Source organism: Cinclus cinclus, chromosome 2, assembly GCF_963662255.1.
Source record: "Cinclus cinclus chromosome 2, bCinCin1.1, whole genome shotgun sequence".
In the NCBI taxonomy this organism is placed as follows: Eukaryota; Metazoa; Chordata; class Aves; order Passeriformes; family Cinclidae; genus Cinclus; species Cinclus cinclus.
The window spans coordinates 16,660,924-16,678,217 of NC_085047.1; the positions used below are offsets into that span (position 1 = coordinate 16,660,924).

Sequence of the window (17,294 nt, forward strand, 5' to 3'; positions counted from 1 at the left end):
CTTCTACCACAATACTGTAGTCTTCTGCTAGCACCTACTCAGCCGTGCATTCTTTAGTATTTTACAAAACATTTCTGAGCCCAGCAAAATCACGAGTGTTCGTACTTAATTGGAAACTCCTTTCTTAAAAGGAAATGAACCTTTTTTTGCAAGGCAAGGCAGTGTTCATTTAAAAACAAGGGCTGATTCAGGGCAAAAATCCAGAAATTAGAATCTTTCTTTCTCTCTCTTACAGAAAATATAACTTGGGAAATGAGTGAAGTTTCAATATTGCACAAAAACACAGTATTGAAAATGAAACTGATTTTGAGCAATAAACCTTTCTGTCAGAAGTCCAGGGTGAACTGAAGATCGTAAATTTAGTCCCCCCCAAAAAATCACCTTATCATTCTAGAAGGGGAAGAGGTTGTAGGTTATGGTTGGCTGGACCTAATTTATGTTGCTGTGATTCAATGTGGGAAGTCACTAGCTTAACAAGTGATGAGTAACATAAGCAGAAAGATGGGTAAACAGTGGACCTCATCATATCCATTGCTATATTCTTTAGAGAGGAAAACACTGAAGGGCAAACCCTAAGTCAGAGACCTTATTTTAATTAGGAAACAATCATGACAGAGAAAACAGAATTACTTTAAAACAGTGTCAACTCTCAGCAATTTGCTTTTGGGAGGGTACTTGAAAAGATGCAGAAAAAAAGACACCAAATTAAAAAAAACAGTCTATGGGATTGTGCTGATAGGACAGACCATTCTGAAGACTTTGGTTATATACTTTATATATTATATATAACATATTATATATATATTATATACTTTAATTAAATGTATTAGGCATATTAAAAGATATCAGAGAAGTGGCAGTAATAACTAGGTTAGAGGAGTTTTTTTGTGCATACTTTTAATCCAAATTTCTGGGGGGTGGGAAAAGAGGAAACAGAGAAAACAGTCAAGCCTTACATTGCCTGCCGTGAAGTAATCCTGCAGGCTAACCTCAAAACTTATCTTAGCTCTTCACATTTGTAATAGGGCAGCTTAGAAACTATGTTCTCTTCCTTAAAAAAAAGTGCACAGAAAGAGAAAAAACTGATACAAAACACCTGAGCACAGCCAGCTACTCAGCAATGCCATTTCTATAAACTACTACATGTGGGAAGATGCAGTTACTACCAACTCAATCCCTTCTGCTTTACTTTAGGTCTATGTGCCCTAAACACACAGCAGTGCCTAAAGAGAGAAAGAATCACGTTACCTGGAAGTTCCATGCACACAGGCACTTTGGAGGATAATAGCTTGGGTAATATGGACTTGTGATTCTGCCTTCATAGCCAGTTTCCTCTTTTGTCACTATTGCTTTTCCACATCCTAGGGGGGAATAAAAAGATAAAAGAGGCAAAATTTGGCAAACTTTGATATATTTTCAGTAAAGCTATTCAGTGGGCATCCAAATTTATCAGAAATCTGTCACTGCCAAGCTGGGCAGGTGAGGAATTATATTTAGCTGGATTCAAGTTGTAAAAAGAGACCCTTTCCAATGATGCACACAGAAGACAAAGGATGTAATGATCCAGGGATGAGTGCTGAGCTCTGCAGGACCAGAAGAACACACTGTAAAGTTTATCTATGTTATTTCACAGAAGAAAGTTTTGCAAACAAGAATATCAGTGCATCCATAGTGCATTCACAGCACTAAACAGGGACCTCTAGTCTGAGAAAGCAGCCAGTTAGAAGTGAAATGGACAAGACACTAAACTAACCAGGCTCCTGGACACCAAAACTTTCTCTTATGACAGCTCAATGGATTCACAGATTTCATTAAAGACAAACTCACACACACATGGAGAAACGAACAACGAAAACCCAGACTTGAACTTAAAGAGAACCAACCAACCTACCCACAACCCACACAGAACTTGGAGTTAATTATCAAGGAGAATTTATCACATGCTTTTATGATGGTATATTAATGCTTAATTATTGTCGACATGAAAAGCATGCAGCATCTTTTTGAGCAGCTTGAATTTCCCTGCACTGAGTTGTGTGAGATTTTTCTCCTTGTGCCACTAGCTTGATATTCCTTGTAATATTTGTGACTATGTTTTAAAGATTAAAGCAATAAAGTCGTGGACTTGCTGTACAAACGTTACTGACTCTTTTGTGTTCCTGAGGAGGCAGGGACAGACAGCAAAATGCAGACAAAGCAACTGAAGCTTTATTTTCTGAAAGCAGTTTTTAACGCTGCCATCCTTCCACCTTTAACATGATCCCGGAGTCCCAAGGCAGAAGGGAGACCACTGCTACACCTGAAATAACAGCCCCATCTACTGGCACTTTGCAGTTCTCACCAATTGAGTTCAGGGCAGCTTTCAGCCCTTTACCTTCATAATTCACAACTACTCTCATCAGCTTACATTACTCGATAGGAAGGCACACAGTAATGCAGAGGAGATGAAGGGGAGACAGGCACCTGTAAAAAGAAGAAACTCAGATACAGGAATCATTTTTCCATAGACAGAAACACAAGACATTTCAGGATCTTAGAAGAAACAATATAATAAACACACTTCCAAACAGAGAGCAAACCTACTTTCTTGTGTAATGACCTCAAAATAGCCATGGAATTCCTTTTGCTCCTTTATTTGTGCCGCCTTAAATATTACTAGCATGAGATTATTTGTGGACACAAGTGACACCAATGAATCAGCTGGTTCACAGGCTCTGAGGGGGAAGAAAGAAGAGCAAATACATAAGCAATCACTTAAAAATTGAAAAGCCTAACACATTACTCTCACTCTATGCATAAATTTCCCACTAGCTGAGATCTTACCTACTTCAAAGTCCAGTCAAATCTCCATGTTCTTGAGCACAAAAGTACCTGTTACAAGGCCAGTTAGAAACCCAATATTGGAAATCCTTCTTACCAAAAGAAGGAAATTGCAAACATGAAAATGAATATGGAATGGTTCACTCTATGGGATAATGGCTTTCAGCCTTCACTCCCAGTAAAAATGAATGAAGTCAAAATTAATGAAAAGCTGGAAGAAAGAGAAATCTTATTTTATTAGACCGACAGTTTTATCTTCTTGTTGGGGATTGGGAAAGACGAGAAAGTTATTCAAGTCAGAAATTTAGAACATGAGCCAATCAAGAAGTCTCATTAAAAGAAAGAAAAACATTTTCGAAATGCGTTACCTAGCAGACATCTTCAGTCCTCTACAGATGCTAACATGTAAGTGAACACCATCCAAGTCAATTGGAGATAAAGACTAGTACAGGACAGCTCTCAAAAAGGACTGAAAAGCCAATGCTCTGGTTTTGAAGCTTACACACAGACTGAAATGCCAAAGAAAAGGCTTTTGGGGTAAAAACACTGAGTTTTTGTCTACTTCATGAAGGTGCTGTTGTTTCCTTTTGACTTACAGAGTCCTATGGAAATAATTATCAGAGATTTAAAAGAAAAAGTCCCTAAGCAAGCATAATGGATTATGAGAGAAGAGAGGAGGAGAGGAGGAGAGGAGGAGAACAGGAGAACAGGAGAAGAGAAGGAGTAATAGTTCACATCCCTCAGCCCATCACAGCTTCAAATCAAGATTTTTACAACCTTCTAAACAGAGTGGTTTAAAAAAAGCAGTGAACTTGTGAATGTCAGTAAGTGAAAATCACGAGACTTAGTTTCAGAATTTCAGTCTTTATTTGAAAATAACATCTTTTCAGATACAGGATAGTTTGCTTAAGGGAGGAAATTTTGACATTCTCTTTTAGTCAGCATCTGTTTGCTGATAAGAAACAGAACATTTTGCGCATTTTGTAACATGTGAATTTTTCCTAGGTCTGTAGCTAGGTGAAGATGCACTCCAGTCGAAAAAAAGTGAGAAAATTGAAGAAATTTTCCCCTTTTAGTAGCAAGGTAAGTTATCCAAGAAATTTTGTCAGGTGATATGTGAGTAATACATGAAGATCAGAACAATTTTAACAAAACCAAACTAACCAAAAAATGAATATGGTGGGTCTTCAGAAAAAAAAGAAAATCAAAAGTTGCCAATTAATTCTTAATAGAAATTTATACTCACCGGTAGAGTATCTTATCTTTGATTGGCATCAGAGAGTCATAAATGGTGAGGGAGTCAGTGATGCAGTTATCTGCTTCAATCTGAAGGGATACTATTGAAAGGCGGAGAAGGTGGCCCACAGATGCAATAAGCTTAAAATAGCAGATTGTTCCCTCTGAGGTAGCTCGTGTATCCAGAGGAAAGTGCTCGTGTAGTTGGTCAGCATAGAGGTCATACATGCAATTTGTTCCTGTGAAAATGTCACATTCTTCAACACTGGGTGCAATCACTCCAAAACCCCTAAATCCAAGTGGCATTAAAACAAGAAATCCTAAAACTTGCGTTAAACTAAGGCAAAATATGGAAGCATATCTAACTTGGAAAACAAAGTAATAATAGAATCATAGAGTAGTTTGGGTTGTGAGAGATCATCTGGTTCCAAACTCTCTGCCATGACTGGGATACCTTCCACTTGACCAGGATGCCCTGAGCCCCATCCAACCCAGCCTTGGACACTTCCAAGGGCTGTCTACCACCATTTTGGGCAACCACCCTTACAGTAAAGAATTTCTTCCTACCGTAAACCCAAACCTGCCCTTTTTCAGCTTAAAGCCATTCCCCCTTGACCCTATGAAACGTCCCTTCCTGGCTGTCTGTGCCACTCACTGTTTTCATCTTAGTTACAGCTCTGTGCTCAAAGAGCAGTCTGTTCATAAAAAGCACAGAGTATTGCCAGCAGTGCTGTAATTCAGTTCTTGCAGGATATTTGCAATAAAGCAGTGCCATTTTGTACAATTTGCAGTTAAAGTCCTGCAGAATCTCTAGAGGATAAATTACTTAATTCTTCACTGGGAGATACACATCTACTTTCAAAGCATAAAGGAACTGCTTGCCCCTATGGGCATTAGGATATTTAAAACACATAAAACCAAAGCAAAAATGCAGTTGCACATTTGTATCCCCTCAGCTTTTTTATTGATTAAATGTCGAGGTTTTTGATGTTTTATCATGACATGAGCTAGAAGAACTAGCAACGAATTCAGATGCACCAAGTCCTTCAATTTGGAAGGGATGCTAGGACCTTTCTTGCTCAACGTTCTACTCAAAGAAGGATCAAAATTAATTCAGACCAGAACTTTGTTCTGCCCAGTCCTGAACATCTTTGCAGGGTTACAAATCACCATTAGGAATGGAAATACTGTGAAATAAAAATTATGCAACCTACCCTACACAACATTTATTTAAAAAGGATAAAAATTAGTGTCATAATTTAAGCAATGATAAGAAGAACATTACCCTACTTGCATCCAATTTTCTAATTAAGCTGAAACAAATTCAATTTCCAAATAAAATATATTGAGGTCTTTATTTCAATTCAACATTGCATCTTGCAGTCAGCAAAAAGCTTAGGGAATTTTTGTTTGGTCATATCTAAAATTCTTAACATAGCTCTTTGAAAGGTGAGAAGGAAGGACAATGCAAATTAGGGAGAATAAGATCCAAAGTTAATATTTGCATTAGTTTCTGCCTATTACAAACATAAGTCTCTGAAATAGTTACCATAATGGAACACTAATTAGAGCACTGTGAAAATTTACTAACAATTGACTCAAATTAAATGTTGACCTTTTGACCAGTAGTTAATCAAGCCAGGAAGTGGCAGGTTTTGTCCAACTTCCACTTCTAAACTACAACCTTGAAACTAATGCTAAGAATGTTTATGAACAGTCTGTAAGGGTCACATTCCATTTAAATTAATTACAGTTATAACAGTAAAATGAAATACAGTTATAACTATTAAAAGCTTTGTTTAAGTCATTGTTCTGCCTTCTTCCTTCATCTTATCTCTTCCCAACAACATTCTTTTTATAGTAGTTTTTTGTGCTTATTTAGTCACCCTTAGGAGAGCCAACTTTGATCATAATCTCTAAAATTATGTAGCTACCATTATTTCTACTAAATAATTAATAATGGGATGAGCTTGCTGCTGCTATGGAGCACAGAGAATTCCAGAGAATTCAGAGATGACTCTAGAACTACATGTAGTTCAAGCGTGCTGGCTTGAAACCAAAGCTGGATCAAGCCTTTACCCAAGCAAACCCAGTACAGCCAGATATTACGGCAGTGCGAGAACCTCACATCACACAAATGTCCACAAGTCTCCTCTCCAGCACCACTCTTCACTAAATCTGCACTCCAAGTCTGTGCCTCAACCAACCTCTGGGCACATCTCCATACTCAAAGTTAACTCCACTGCTCTCAAAATACAGCCTGACAATGCTCATCCTTTTTGTGTTGATGCATGTTCACTTTCACCTCTGCATCACATTTCATACTTCCAAACAGACACAGCCAAAGAGCCCCAACAAATAAAATTGCACCAACATAAGATTCTCAACTACTGTGGCCATCCGTGTTGTTTATGTCCAGAAACTTCATTACATACCTGCTCCATGCTTCCCATAGATACCAGCTGACACCTGTGGCTGCCCATGCAAGGTCTCTGAAAGAGGTCTAGAATATGGCAGGCCATCTTTCTCCCTTCATGTGAAAGATACCGTGTAAGTCCTAAAAAGCCTTAGCAACAATATTTGTGTTGTGCTCTTCTTAATTTCTTCTGTTTTAGGGGCTGCGTTCTGGAATAGATTGTAACCAAGTTCCAACTGTGCTAATTTCTCCACCCTGAAACACTGAACTGGGAAATGAAATTGCTATGCAAGTAAACACTAATACATAAAAGTTTTTATAGAAATAAAATTCCTGTAAATGAGATGCAAGGGAAGCCAATATTGTTATGCTTTTCAGTTCAAGTCAGGAGGCTTTTAACAAGTGAATGCTGTAGCAACCTTGATTTGAGTTTTGATAAATTATGGGCTGCTAGCAATTTAAACACTGCAAACCCTGGCCCACACTCTGTGATCTGAAGTCTGTCTGTGGACCTTAGAAATAGGAAAGCTTGACTTGGCTGCATGGAAAAAGTAGGTGTTGGATTCTGAAAAAGATACGCAAGCTAAAACCTTTGCAAGGTAACAGAAGTGAAAATCGCAGACAGAAATGCAACAAAATGTCTCAGGAAAGAAAAATACAAACATGGGAAGCTATAAAGCCCTTGAGAAACCAAAACAGTGCAACTTCCCAAGATGAAAAGTCAGCCTGTGTCAAGGAGCAAGGGAGGCAGACACATGCCCAGCTGATTGATAACTGCTGGCCCAACAGAGTCTTAGCAGGTGTCTGCACCAGAGCTGCAGCACTATTGCTCAGCCTAGAAGGACATTTTTTGTAGGTACTTACTCCATGTACTAGTAAAGGCAGATGTACTGTACTTTTGACCTGCTTGTTCAGTGCTTCTCACACTGGAAAAGAACCCTTCTGGGGGTTTTTCACCATGAAACAAAGCAGGTCTACAAATAGTGTTTCCCACAACCCTGGCAAAAGTCAACTGTCTAAAGTAATTACTTTTAGGGAATGCATTCAAAAGAATAACTCACCATTAACCTTGGAGAAAAGGGAGTTAAGGTGGATAAAGGATGGACAAAAGCACTGCTCTATTTCAGTGTATTAAATTCATTACTGTTCAGTTTAGAAAATGTTAATCTGCTGGTCAACACAGTAAATAGCAAACCCCTGATTTAGTTTATTTCCTACTATGTCACCAGGAACATCTAAAAATCTACCAGGCAGATTAAAGGTAAACAGCTTCTGTATTCGTTACATGCAAGATTATTGGCCATTCTTTTAATAAGCCAGGACTTAACTGCCAGGACAGAATTTAGCCCTCTTAAATTAACACTGAACAGTATCTTTAAGGCCAAGTCATGAATCAAAAGCTTTGTTCTCCACATTTCTTCTGCAGGAAGCTGCCAAAATGGTGAATTACCTGTTCCCGTTGTTGACCAATAATCTGAGCGAAGACCTGCTGCATAGAAAAAGAGTTGTGTGAGTCTTGTTTGCCTGAAATCCAGAATTCGGGGTTTAATTCAATCACACCTCAGTCCTAACACTGAACAAACAGGACAAAACACTTCTCTTAGTGAGGGGGGTTGCCATGGCCCCCCTCATTTCTGGAAATTGTGCAAGTAGCTTTGGAGGTGGGGCAAGAAGAAGCTGCATGACAATTAAGCAGTCAAAGTCAATTGAAAGACTGGGAAAAGGTAGCCAGGAGGTCATTTTCTCATCCTTGGCCACAAAGTCTCTCTCAGCTTTCAGTTTGACAGAATTGTTCTGTCTGATGTCCTTAGAATGGACAATCATTAAATGTTTTGTACATAAATACATTAAACATGCTTGAATCACACATTGTGAATTTGTTCCCCAGACAGGAATGGCACAGGAAATACTTAACAAATGGGCAGCATTATAATCTGTTCCTGAATCTTTATTAAAGAAGTGATAAGAGTCTTATTTTCAATGAAGTGATCCAACTTAACCCTTCTTCTTTTTATGCTTTTAAAATCAAAGACTAATGCAAATCTGCCTACAAAGGTATCCATCTTACCTCCTGACTATGAACATAAACACTCCCAGTACAGGAAGTTTTGCAACCACTGTTTATAAGGACAATTTGTACCTTGATTTAACCTCAAGTCTCATTTTTATTTTCCTTCTCATTTTTTTTTCCTATTAAAATTTTAGTATTAGAAGCTAGAGATACAGGATCAAGACTGTAGTTTATTTATAGAATTTGCTACTCCAAGATAAAAATGTTTGCTCAGTGAAGCATTTCCTCAAGCATATGGATATATCCTAGTACTAACCACTTAGGACAATGGAATCCATGTCAACTGCAAGGCCCTGGAGACTTCCCACCGAAGTCCGGTTAATGATACTTGTCTGAATGGAATCCTTTAAAATGGCAGCCACACAATCCTCACACAGCACTTGTCCCTTCGCCTGTGGTACCACAAATACGATCCAGAAATGAATGAGAAGGCCTCCATTGTTGTTGTTACTGAAATAAAGAGCTCAAATTGTCATCCTGTTGGAAGTTCTCTGAAGACTGGACTCTTAGCCCAAGCTTCTGAAGTGCAAATTCAGAAGTGCATGGCTCATTTCCATATTTTATAATTACTTTAACCCACTGAATGTATATTTTCCCCTTAAAAAGCAAACAAACAAGGCAAACCCCAAAACACACTGTTCACATCAGTTGGGAATATTCAATAGGCTGATTTCCTGAGGGCTCCTAACTTTTGATATCTATGGAAATCACTTTGTCTACACATGAATTAGAGCTGGACTATTTCTTAAAGATCAAAACAGACACAGTAGAACAGAAACAGAATTATCCTCTCCAGGAACATAGAGCTCTGCACTGATATATGTCTCACCCTGCACTGTGGAGCACATGATTCCCAGACTATTTAGGTAACACATTAGAGGCCATGTATGATCACTAATCTCTACCTCCTTAGTGGGGAGAAAGACCTTTAAATGAAACACAGCCTAGAAACCTCCAGCTTCTGAACCAAAACTGTATTTGGTTCAAGAGGATTGAAATAACCAAACATCTAACATTAGCTGCAAACATTAATATTAGAGTAAGAATACTGTATTGCATAGGTATTTCCTGCTCCTTAAATAGAAAATAGTTTTATTCCGTAACATTGCCTACAAAATATGTGCAATTTAGTCAATAAGAGAGCTGTGCTCCTACAGCATGTTTAAGTGGTTAGTTAAACTTCTGCATGAGCCAAAGGATCACCAAACCTCTTTATTGACATTACTTCTGTTCATCTTGCATCTGTATCTCTGGCAGAAAAAGAACTGTTTATATGACTTTAGTTTGTCCTTACTTTTGTTAAGTGAATTGGTATGGGCTATAAACCTATTTTCTTACCTGTTCAAGTACATAGCAAAGACTTTGAATCATAATCATTAAAAATGAGCTTGTTTTGTGGGCTTATTACATTATATACTGCCCAGCAGAAAAGCAATTACATCAACCACAGTTTTACCTGACTTCTGAGACAGTGGACTGCTTGTAAAATTTGGAGAAAGAAGAAGTCGTGTAGACCAAGTTAATCTGAAAGACAAAGTATAAAGATTTAGCGTTCTGAAAATCAATCACACCGAGAGATGCTATACGCCTGGTCTTTCCTACGAACAACCTGTTTTCCACCAAGATTATGCAACATGCACACACTTCCAGATATACATCAGCCAAGGTAGGCAGAACAGGAGATGAACAGACCGGCTCTTCAATGCACCCATAACAAATCCAATACTCCCAGGAAACATCAACTCTTCTGCCCATGGCCAGCTGACACATACAGTAATGCTGTTTCCATATGAATGAATTTTTAAAAAGGTACACATCCTTCACCCAGAAAATCCCAGACACAAAGGGCTTCCCTATCCTGATGCTAAAACTTAAGGCCAAACTTCAAGTAATATGCACACACTCACGCCACTTTTTTTTTTGGTGTTGTTACTAAGGTACAGTGAACAGCACATGCCAGAGCTTTTCCTGGAGAATCAGAGAAAGACTGAAATAGGAAAGAGCCTCTGGAGAGCATCCAGTCCAATCCCACTGCTCAAAGCAAGGCCAGCTATGCCACATTGCTCAGGGCCATTTCCAGTTGATTACCTTCAAGAATGGAGACTCCACATCTTCCCTGAATGAGAACCCCAGTGCTTGATTCCCCTCACAGCCAAGGAATTACTTTTTTATTGTTTCCTTGGAATTTCTTGCATTTTGATAAATTTGTGTCTATTTTCTTCATCAACAGCTTCGTATTAACATATTTCTTTCCAATACACACAGTGTTAAACCGGGAGAAGCAAAATCTCTGCCTGCTCCCTACTGAAGGACTGCCTTTGGGGGAAGCAAGCTCCTGATTCTCCCTGTTGTTGGGCTGTGACAATACTAGTGTGACAATAACCTTTCTCTCTGCCTCCTGTTCAAAGCCACAAGGTGGCATGTACCTCCAGCTGTTCAGACTTCACTCTGCTGCTTTATGATTAAAACTAATGCACAAAGGACTATGACACAGAGTGTTTCAAAGGCTGTAAAAATCACATCCCTATTAAGCTCTAGATTTCATAGTTTGAAACAGGAAGTTTAAACACTGATTTTAAGGGCCTAAATAAGGTGGGTAGAACTCAAGCTTTCTCCAGATTAAGGTACAAGGGATTTTATGTATTAATGGTACTATCAAATGGAAAGAACCTATCTTGAGAGGTTTTCCTACTGCCACCTGGGGTCTCTGGGCCAGAAGCCATTAACAAAAGGGTTTTGAGGAGAGCAACAAATAAAATCCCAACCCCCCTCACTTGTCTACTAACAATTTTAGTCAACAGTTAAGGTTGCCAGTTTCAGCAATGCAAAATCCATTGATGAGTTCAGGCAAAGTTTACAGATAAAAAAATAAATTCCAAGCAATGTTCACGTAGGAGGTGGTGACACTGGCAGCTCAACACCTTCTGTCTGTTGCCTCTCTCCACTAAGTATGACAAGGGCAGGATGCTCTGAGAGAAGAACAAGACATAGGGAATACAGGACTTTAGAGCTGCTCCATGGAGAGCAGGGAAAGGTGATGCCCTATAATGGTTATCTGGAAGAACTTTAATGATTAGTATGAAGGACTTGGAATGAGCTGGAAAACAGGAACATTATTTCACATTATAAGATGACAATTAATAATTATTGAAAAATTTCTTGGTTGCATCTAACATTATTTTTGGTTTTGTTCAGCAGTTTTCATACCATTGCTTGAATCCTTATGTGGAAAGTACTGCAGTTCCTAGCAATAAGGTACTTTTGCTCCCTACATCAAATGTCTTTAAAGCCAAATTGCCTTTTAACCAAGATTCCCACCCCTTTCTTCCCACTGTAGAGCAGCTATTGATCCAGAGTTCTATTTCTGCTTTGACTAATGCAAGGTATTTGGGAAGAATAATGGTCTTTACAATACCTAGTATCAGAAGGAAATGTAAATGTAAATATGTTTGTGATCCCTATGGTAATTACAGATAGTTTAAAGCAGAAGTTACCAGTGTAAATGTAAAAGATTTAATCTGTTTGATGTTTCAAAAGTGGCAATTGAGTTTAAGGACTTTTTCAGAATTTTAGCACAGATCATAATTTATGGGCGAAAGTATGTAAAATTTTAAGTCAAATGTAAAAACCAGATCCATTCAAAACTCAGTTTGTGATTACCAAGCTGCAAGCAGTCAGTTCCTTCATACCTCTAGACAGCCACTGCTTGCACATAATCCTCTGGAGGGGAAGGGGTAGAAGAGCACCACAGCAGCCCCAGTGGCATCTGAACATCACTAGTTCACAGCTCTGATCTTTTTTGCTAACCAAGCAGCCAACCCATCTTACCACATGCTGCACAGTCTGTGCCATAGACAGGAATTCCTTCGACTCTTTCTGCCTATATTCTGGAAGAAACTCTATGTTGGCAACACGAAACAGTCCAACAAAATACAGTGCATCTTTGTTTTCTGCCTGAACTGCAAGAAACAAAGAAGACAGTTAGCCTTTTTTTAATAACAATGAAGGTTTTTTATTAAATTTGAAACCAAATTAATCTATTTGGCCAAATCTACTTTCTAGTTTGAAACAACTACCCAAAGAACACTACACTTTTATAGCCAAACTGTTCTAGATGTATGTGTACCAAATTATGGTTAAATGAACTCCTGTTACCTACACACAAGATAAGATACCACCACACAAATGAGCTAGCATAACTGGAGGCAGTATCAACATCCAGATTCTGGAGCATCCCTAAGGTATCTTAGACAGTATTAGAATCAGGGGCCTAAAGACGAAAACACAGCTTTTAATGCTTAATTGTAAACATATTTATTTTACTCCCCTTTTACTTTCTTAAATCTATTCTGAAAAATAAAGGCCTTACCTGAGCTTCAGAAGTCCAAGAAACACAGTGGAAGGCAAAATTTCTGAGGAATCGAGCTCATAAAAACCTGTCAGGTCTGTGCAGATCAGCTTGCACATTAAAATATTTTGCATAATGCTGAAATAAAGTCACACTCCCTAAAGCCAGCTTTTCTAATTACTTATTAAGTCTTAGCAAAGACAAAAGTTTTTCAGACCCCCATTTTAAAATTTCCACATTTATTTTAGAAACAGCCTTCAGGACAGCTGAGATCCTTAAGTCATCTGAAAGTATTATTGGTGATAATGATATATGGAGTTGGCATGAACTTTCAGCAACTCACCAATGAAGAGCCACAGTAATGTCCAGGTTACAACTCCTAAAATGAATAGAATGAGGGTAAAGAGAATTATTTTGTTTTGAAAATTCCATAGCAACTTATCTTTTTTCTTCAATTTGTCATGCTTTTTCCTTGCCAGAATCCTCTTTGCCAACTTGTCTTCTGCAGATACCATTTGGACTGAAATGCTGGCTGCCTAAAATAAGGTGAAAGACAAAAATCGTGGAATATTTCTAGCAGGAATCGACTGGTCAACAAGTCTCAACCAATTTGTTCCTCAGAGAAAAGTCTCCACTTCCTTCAGGCTGTGGAGCAGTGGCTATGGACAGGCTCTTCCTGTATATCTAGCTCCCTCTGAGAAGTTACCTCCAGTGAATAGGAGAGCACAGCACAGGTCTTGCTGAGATGGGACCTACACAAAATCATCACCTGGGTAACCAAATGCTTGACAGTTTACTTTGAGTAGAGTCCCAAAATTTTCTAAGCTGGATCCAAAATATGTCCTGACCATCTCATCCAGGTACAAAAGCCAACATGACCATTTCTATATTTATAAGAGTAGTTTCCACTTCCTATAAGGTACCTACAGCTTTTCTGCTCTGGAAAGCCCATTTGTACGAGACACCACCACCACCCCTCTGGCATTTTCCTCTCAGAAGATAATCAACACATTTAAGCAGACAAAAAATATTTATCAGCTGCTGCAGGCACAGCAAGAGCTGCATGAAGAAGTCTCTGGCACTTCATAAAATTCTCTCTTAGGGTATCTCCTGTCACAATCAAATGGTTTGTCATGACATCTGCCAGAGGTTCAATCACCTTTCTCAAGTCAATTCATTGTTTTATCTCTGTAGAATTGAGCTGGAAACTTACTGGACTACTCAGAGTATTACTGACCAAATGCCCTGGATATGAATACAGTTTTAGCTGTTACAGGCAGCTGCACCAGAATTAAATTACAAGAAAAAAACAAGAACCCCAACAAAACAAAACCCACCATGCATTTCCTCCTTACATAAAAATTAAAGGGAAAGTTAGATAATATTGCTTCATAAACAAGGAGCATTCAGGAAAAATGCTCTAAAAACATGTTGATGCCAGTGAGAGGGAAGCTCTCAAGGAGTGGCCTTAGGAAGTTGTGGGTTGTCCATGACTGGAGGTGTTGACAAACACCAGTCAGCAATCAGCAGCAAGGGTTTTAGTGCACAATCTTCTGTGAAACACAAAACAGTCTTAGACAAAGTGACGTGGCTCAGGAGGTCCTATGTATGAGAATTAAACTGAACTTCATCATTTTAAAGATGAAGACCAAAACAAATAGGTATTTTTCCTTGTTTTTGGAACAGCTTGATTCAATTTAAGAGCATCTTCAAAGCAGGTCTCCCTCACCTCACAGCTGAATTTATGCCACTCAGAGGCCTCTCTAAGTGGTACATCATTTCTAAGCAGTGCAAATCAAAAAGCTCTGACAACAACCAGTGATAACTGGTCTGTGATTTGCTCAAGATGCTGACAGCCTCACTCTGAGGGACAAACTGCTGTCCTGTCACCTATCCCCTTCTGTGCCCATATAAAACACACTGAGGAATTCACAACCACACTAGAAGAGACACACTAAACAGCAGAGCCCCTGACTTGGGCAGATCTAGCTGTTCCCTGCACTCAACAGGCCCTTTTTTAGCCTCTGCAGAGCTACAGTACATAGATGATGAGGAGAAAGAGTGCAGCAAGATGCTCACCTATTTGCCAGCATTGCATTGTTTGAAACCTCTCAGAAGGTACCCGCCAAAGAGTGTGACCTGCTGTAGACTAAAATGTGTGGACACAACAGTCATTTTTCATCCCTACTAATTATATTGCACTTGATGAGAAAGAAGACCACAAAAGTCAGGATAAACCAGCTGAGAATTTCACTCTTGAGTTTTCAGTGTGGGATGCCAAGTTTAATACAGTGGCTGCAAAAGCTCTGTGCTGATGCAGCTTGACACACAGGAAATGACAAGCACAACTGCCAGCCATTTGCAAAGGTGGTGCTGTGAAATAACCTACAATAAGTGCTTCTTTCCTTTTGCTCAACAGTAGGATACCCCCATCTGTGCTTTGGGCCTATCAGGATAAGAGAGATGTTGATACTCCAGAGCGATTCCGGGGGAAGATCACAGAGGTAAGGAGCTGGAGGATGTGATGTACAGCAAAAAGCTGAGAGCCTTAGGGCCGTTCAGCAGGAGACGAGAAGGCAAAGACAGTGTGAGTAAATCTAATTATAGATTTCCATATCTAAAGTGGGCTATGGACAAGACAGAGCCACACTTGTCTCAGTGGTGCACAGGGAAGGGAGAGCCACAGCAATCACCTACAGCAGCAGGGGACACTCCAGCTGCACTGGGGGAAGGGGAAGAATGTATTGCACCACAAGGGCCATGCACCTGAGCCATGCCCAGACAGGTCAGGGAACCCCCACACCTGGAGTTATCCAAGCCTCAGAGGATCAATGTTCCAAGAAATCTGTTCTTGTTTTGATGCTAGCACTGTTCTTATTTAAAACCTGCAGAAGTCTTCACCAACACATTTTTAATATGTTTCTCTGATACTATGCACTAGCAATACTATCAAAAAGAGACCTTTGTGTATCCTCAGAGGAAGAATAAGAAACATCCCCTCAAATATCCTGCTGGTCCCATAGTTAAATACAACAGATAGCAATCTTTGATCTCAGAGTGGAGTATGGTCTAAGAGGAGAAGAAAACTTGATAATAAGTAATAACAAATAGAGTTAAAAGACTAAGCATGACTCTCTACATTTTCCTCAAACAAAATCTTTAAACACAGAACTGGAACATTTCAGATTATTGTCTTCTATCTAGGTAATCAACTGCACTTGTTTTGTGTGCTCTCCACTTGATTTACCCATCTGCTGTGTATTTTACAAACCTTATTGAGTCTCTCCTTCAGGATGAAAATGAACACTTGTTTAAAGCTCTGGATTGTCACAAAGTTACTTTATACACTCCGGTGTTCAATAGCTTGAGGCAGCTCAATGAATTCTGAGTTCTGACCTCTGAAATTTTGGTCACTTTCATCAAGATACCCACAATAATATTTTATATTAAAGTTTCCCATGTAACTCCTTTTTGCAGCTCTAGACCTAAACAGACAGATTTATTATTAAAAATAAAATCCTGTCAAGTATTGTTAAGAATTACTCAACATTGACATCACTGAATAGATAAGTGGGCACTTGAAACGACTGTTGTCTTCATTGCATCTACTGTAATCCTCATCTTATTTTTTTTTAAAAAGCAATTCATGTATCAAGCTTTCCATGACAAAGCTCTTTGTTACATGCGATTCATAGGAATACTGAATGCTGTGTGCTGTATTATCAACATTTCCATATGTTTTATTAATTTACCACAAACATTTTATAGTGAGGAAAGTGACAGCAAAGTTAAGATGCTCCCTTCTCTCAATAAGGACCATAACTCTCAATTCAGATTTCCACTCTAGTGCAGCTTAGTTCTTGTATTCTAGAACTGGTTTCCAGTTAACGTTGCAATTTGACTATCACCATACACTAAATTATTTAATTACATCTTTGTCATGAGTTAGCACTCATACAACGATCCCCTTCTCTGTCTTTGGGAAAAACAAAACACTTTGCCTCCTTTTATGCTGCCTTTCTTGACTAGAAGTTATCTTCTTTTTGGAAAAACATGCTGCATGGCACCAATATAAGCATTTATGTTGTCACACTGACATGTCCATTATTTCAATTGTCTGAAAATACATAATATTAGCAATCCAGAGATAAACACATGTTGACATTTTCAGACTGAGCTCTAAACCAGAAAATTATACCAAATCTAACCATCATGTTAAGTTCGATACTTGAGAATTAGGTCACAAGACATATAAGAATGTCAAGAAATACAGAAAATCAAGAATGTTTAAGTCACCTACTTACACTTCTTACTTCATCTTCAAGTTTAGCTGTTGGGGGATCATTTTTTTCATCCATTTCAGCAGAATTAATTTTATGACTTGTTGAAGCTGAGAAAGATCC

General features: G+C 38.7%; 1 protein-coding gene across 1 annotated transcript in view; it reads right to left on the reverse strand.

Moving 5' to 3' along the window:
* The window catches only part of TMPRSS7 (transmembrane serine protease 7), a 31,969-nt gene extending 14,675 nt beyond the window's left edge, over positions 1 to 17,294 (reverse strand). Inside the window, exons 1-9 of the mRNA XM_062515408.1 lie at positions 17,188 to 17,294; positions 13,235 to 13,419; positions 12,372 to 12,502; positions 10,000 to 10,067; positions 8,800 to 8,993; positions 7,923 to 7,961; positions 4,067 to 4,295; positions 2,584 to 2,714; positions 1,249 to 1,361 (exon numbers count right to left, since the gene is read on the reverse strand). Of these exons, the coding sequence (XP_062371392.1) occupies positions 1,249 to 1,361; positions 2,584 to 2,714; positions 4,067 to 4,295; positions 7,923 to 7,961; positions 8,800 to 8,993; positions 10,000 to 10,067; positions 12,372 to 12,502; positions 13,235 to 13,419; positions 17,188 to 17,249 (1,152 nt within the window). The 5' untranslated portion in view covers positions 17,250 to 17,294. The remainder of the gene's footprint in view (positions 1 to 1,248; positions 1,362 to 2,583; positions 2,715 to 4,066; positions 4,296 to 7,922; positions 7,962 to 8,799; positions 8,994 to 9,999; positions 10,068 to 12,371; positions 12,503 to 13,234; positions 13,420 to 17,187) is intronic.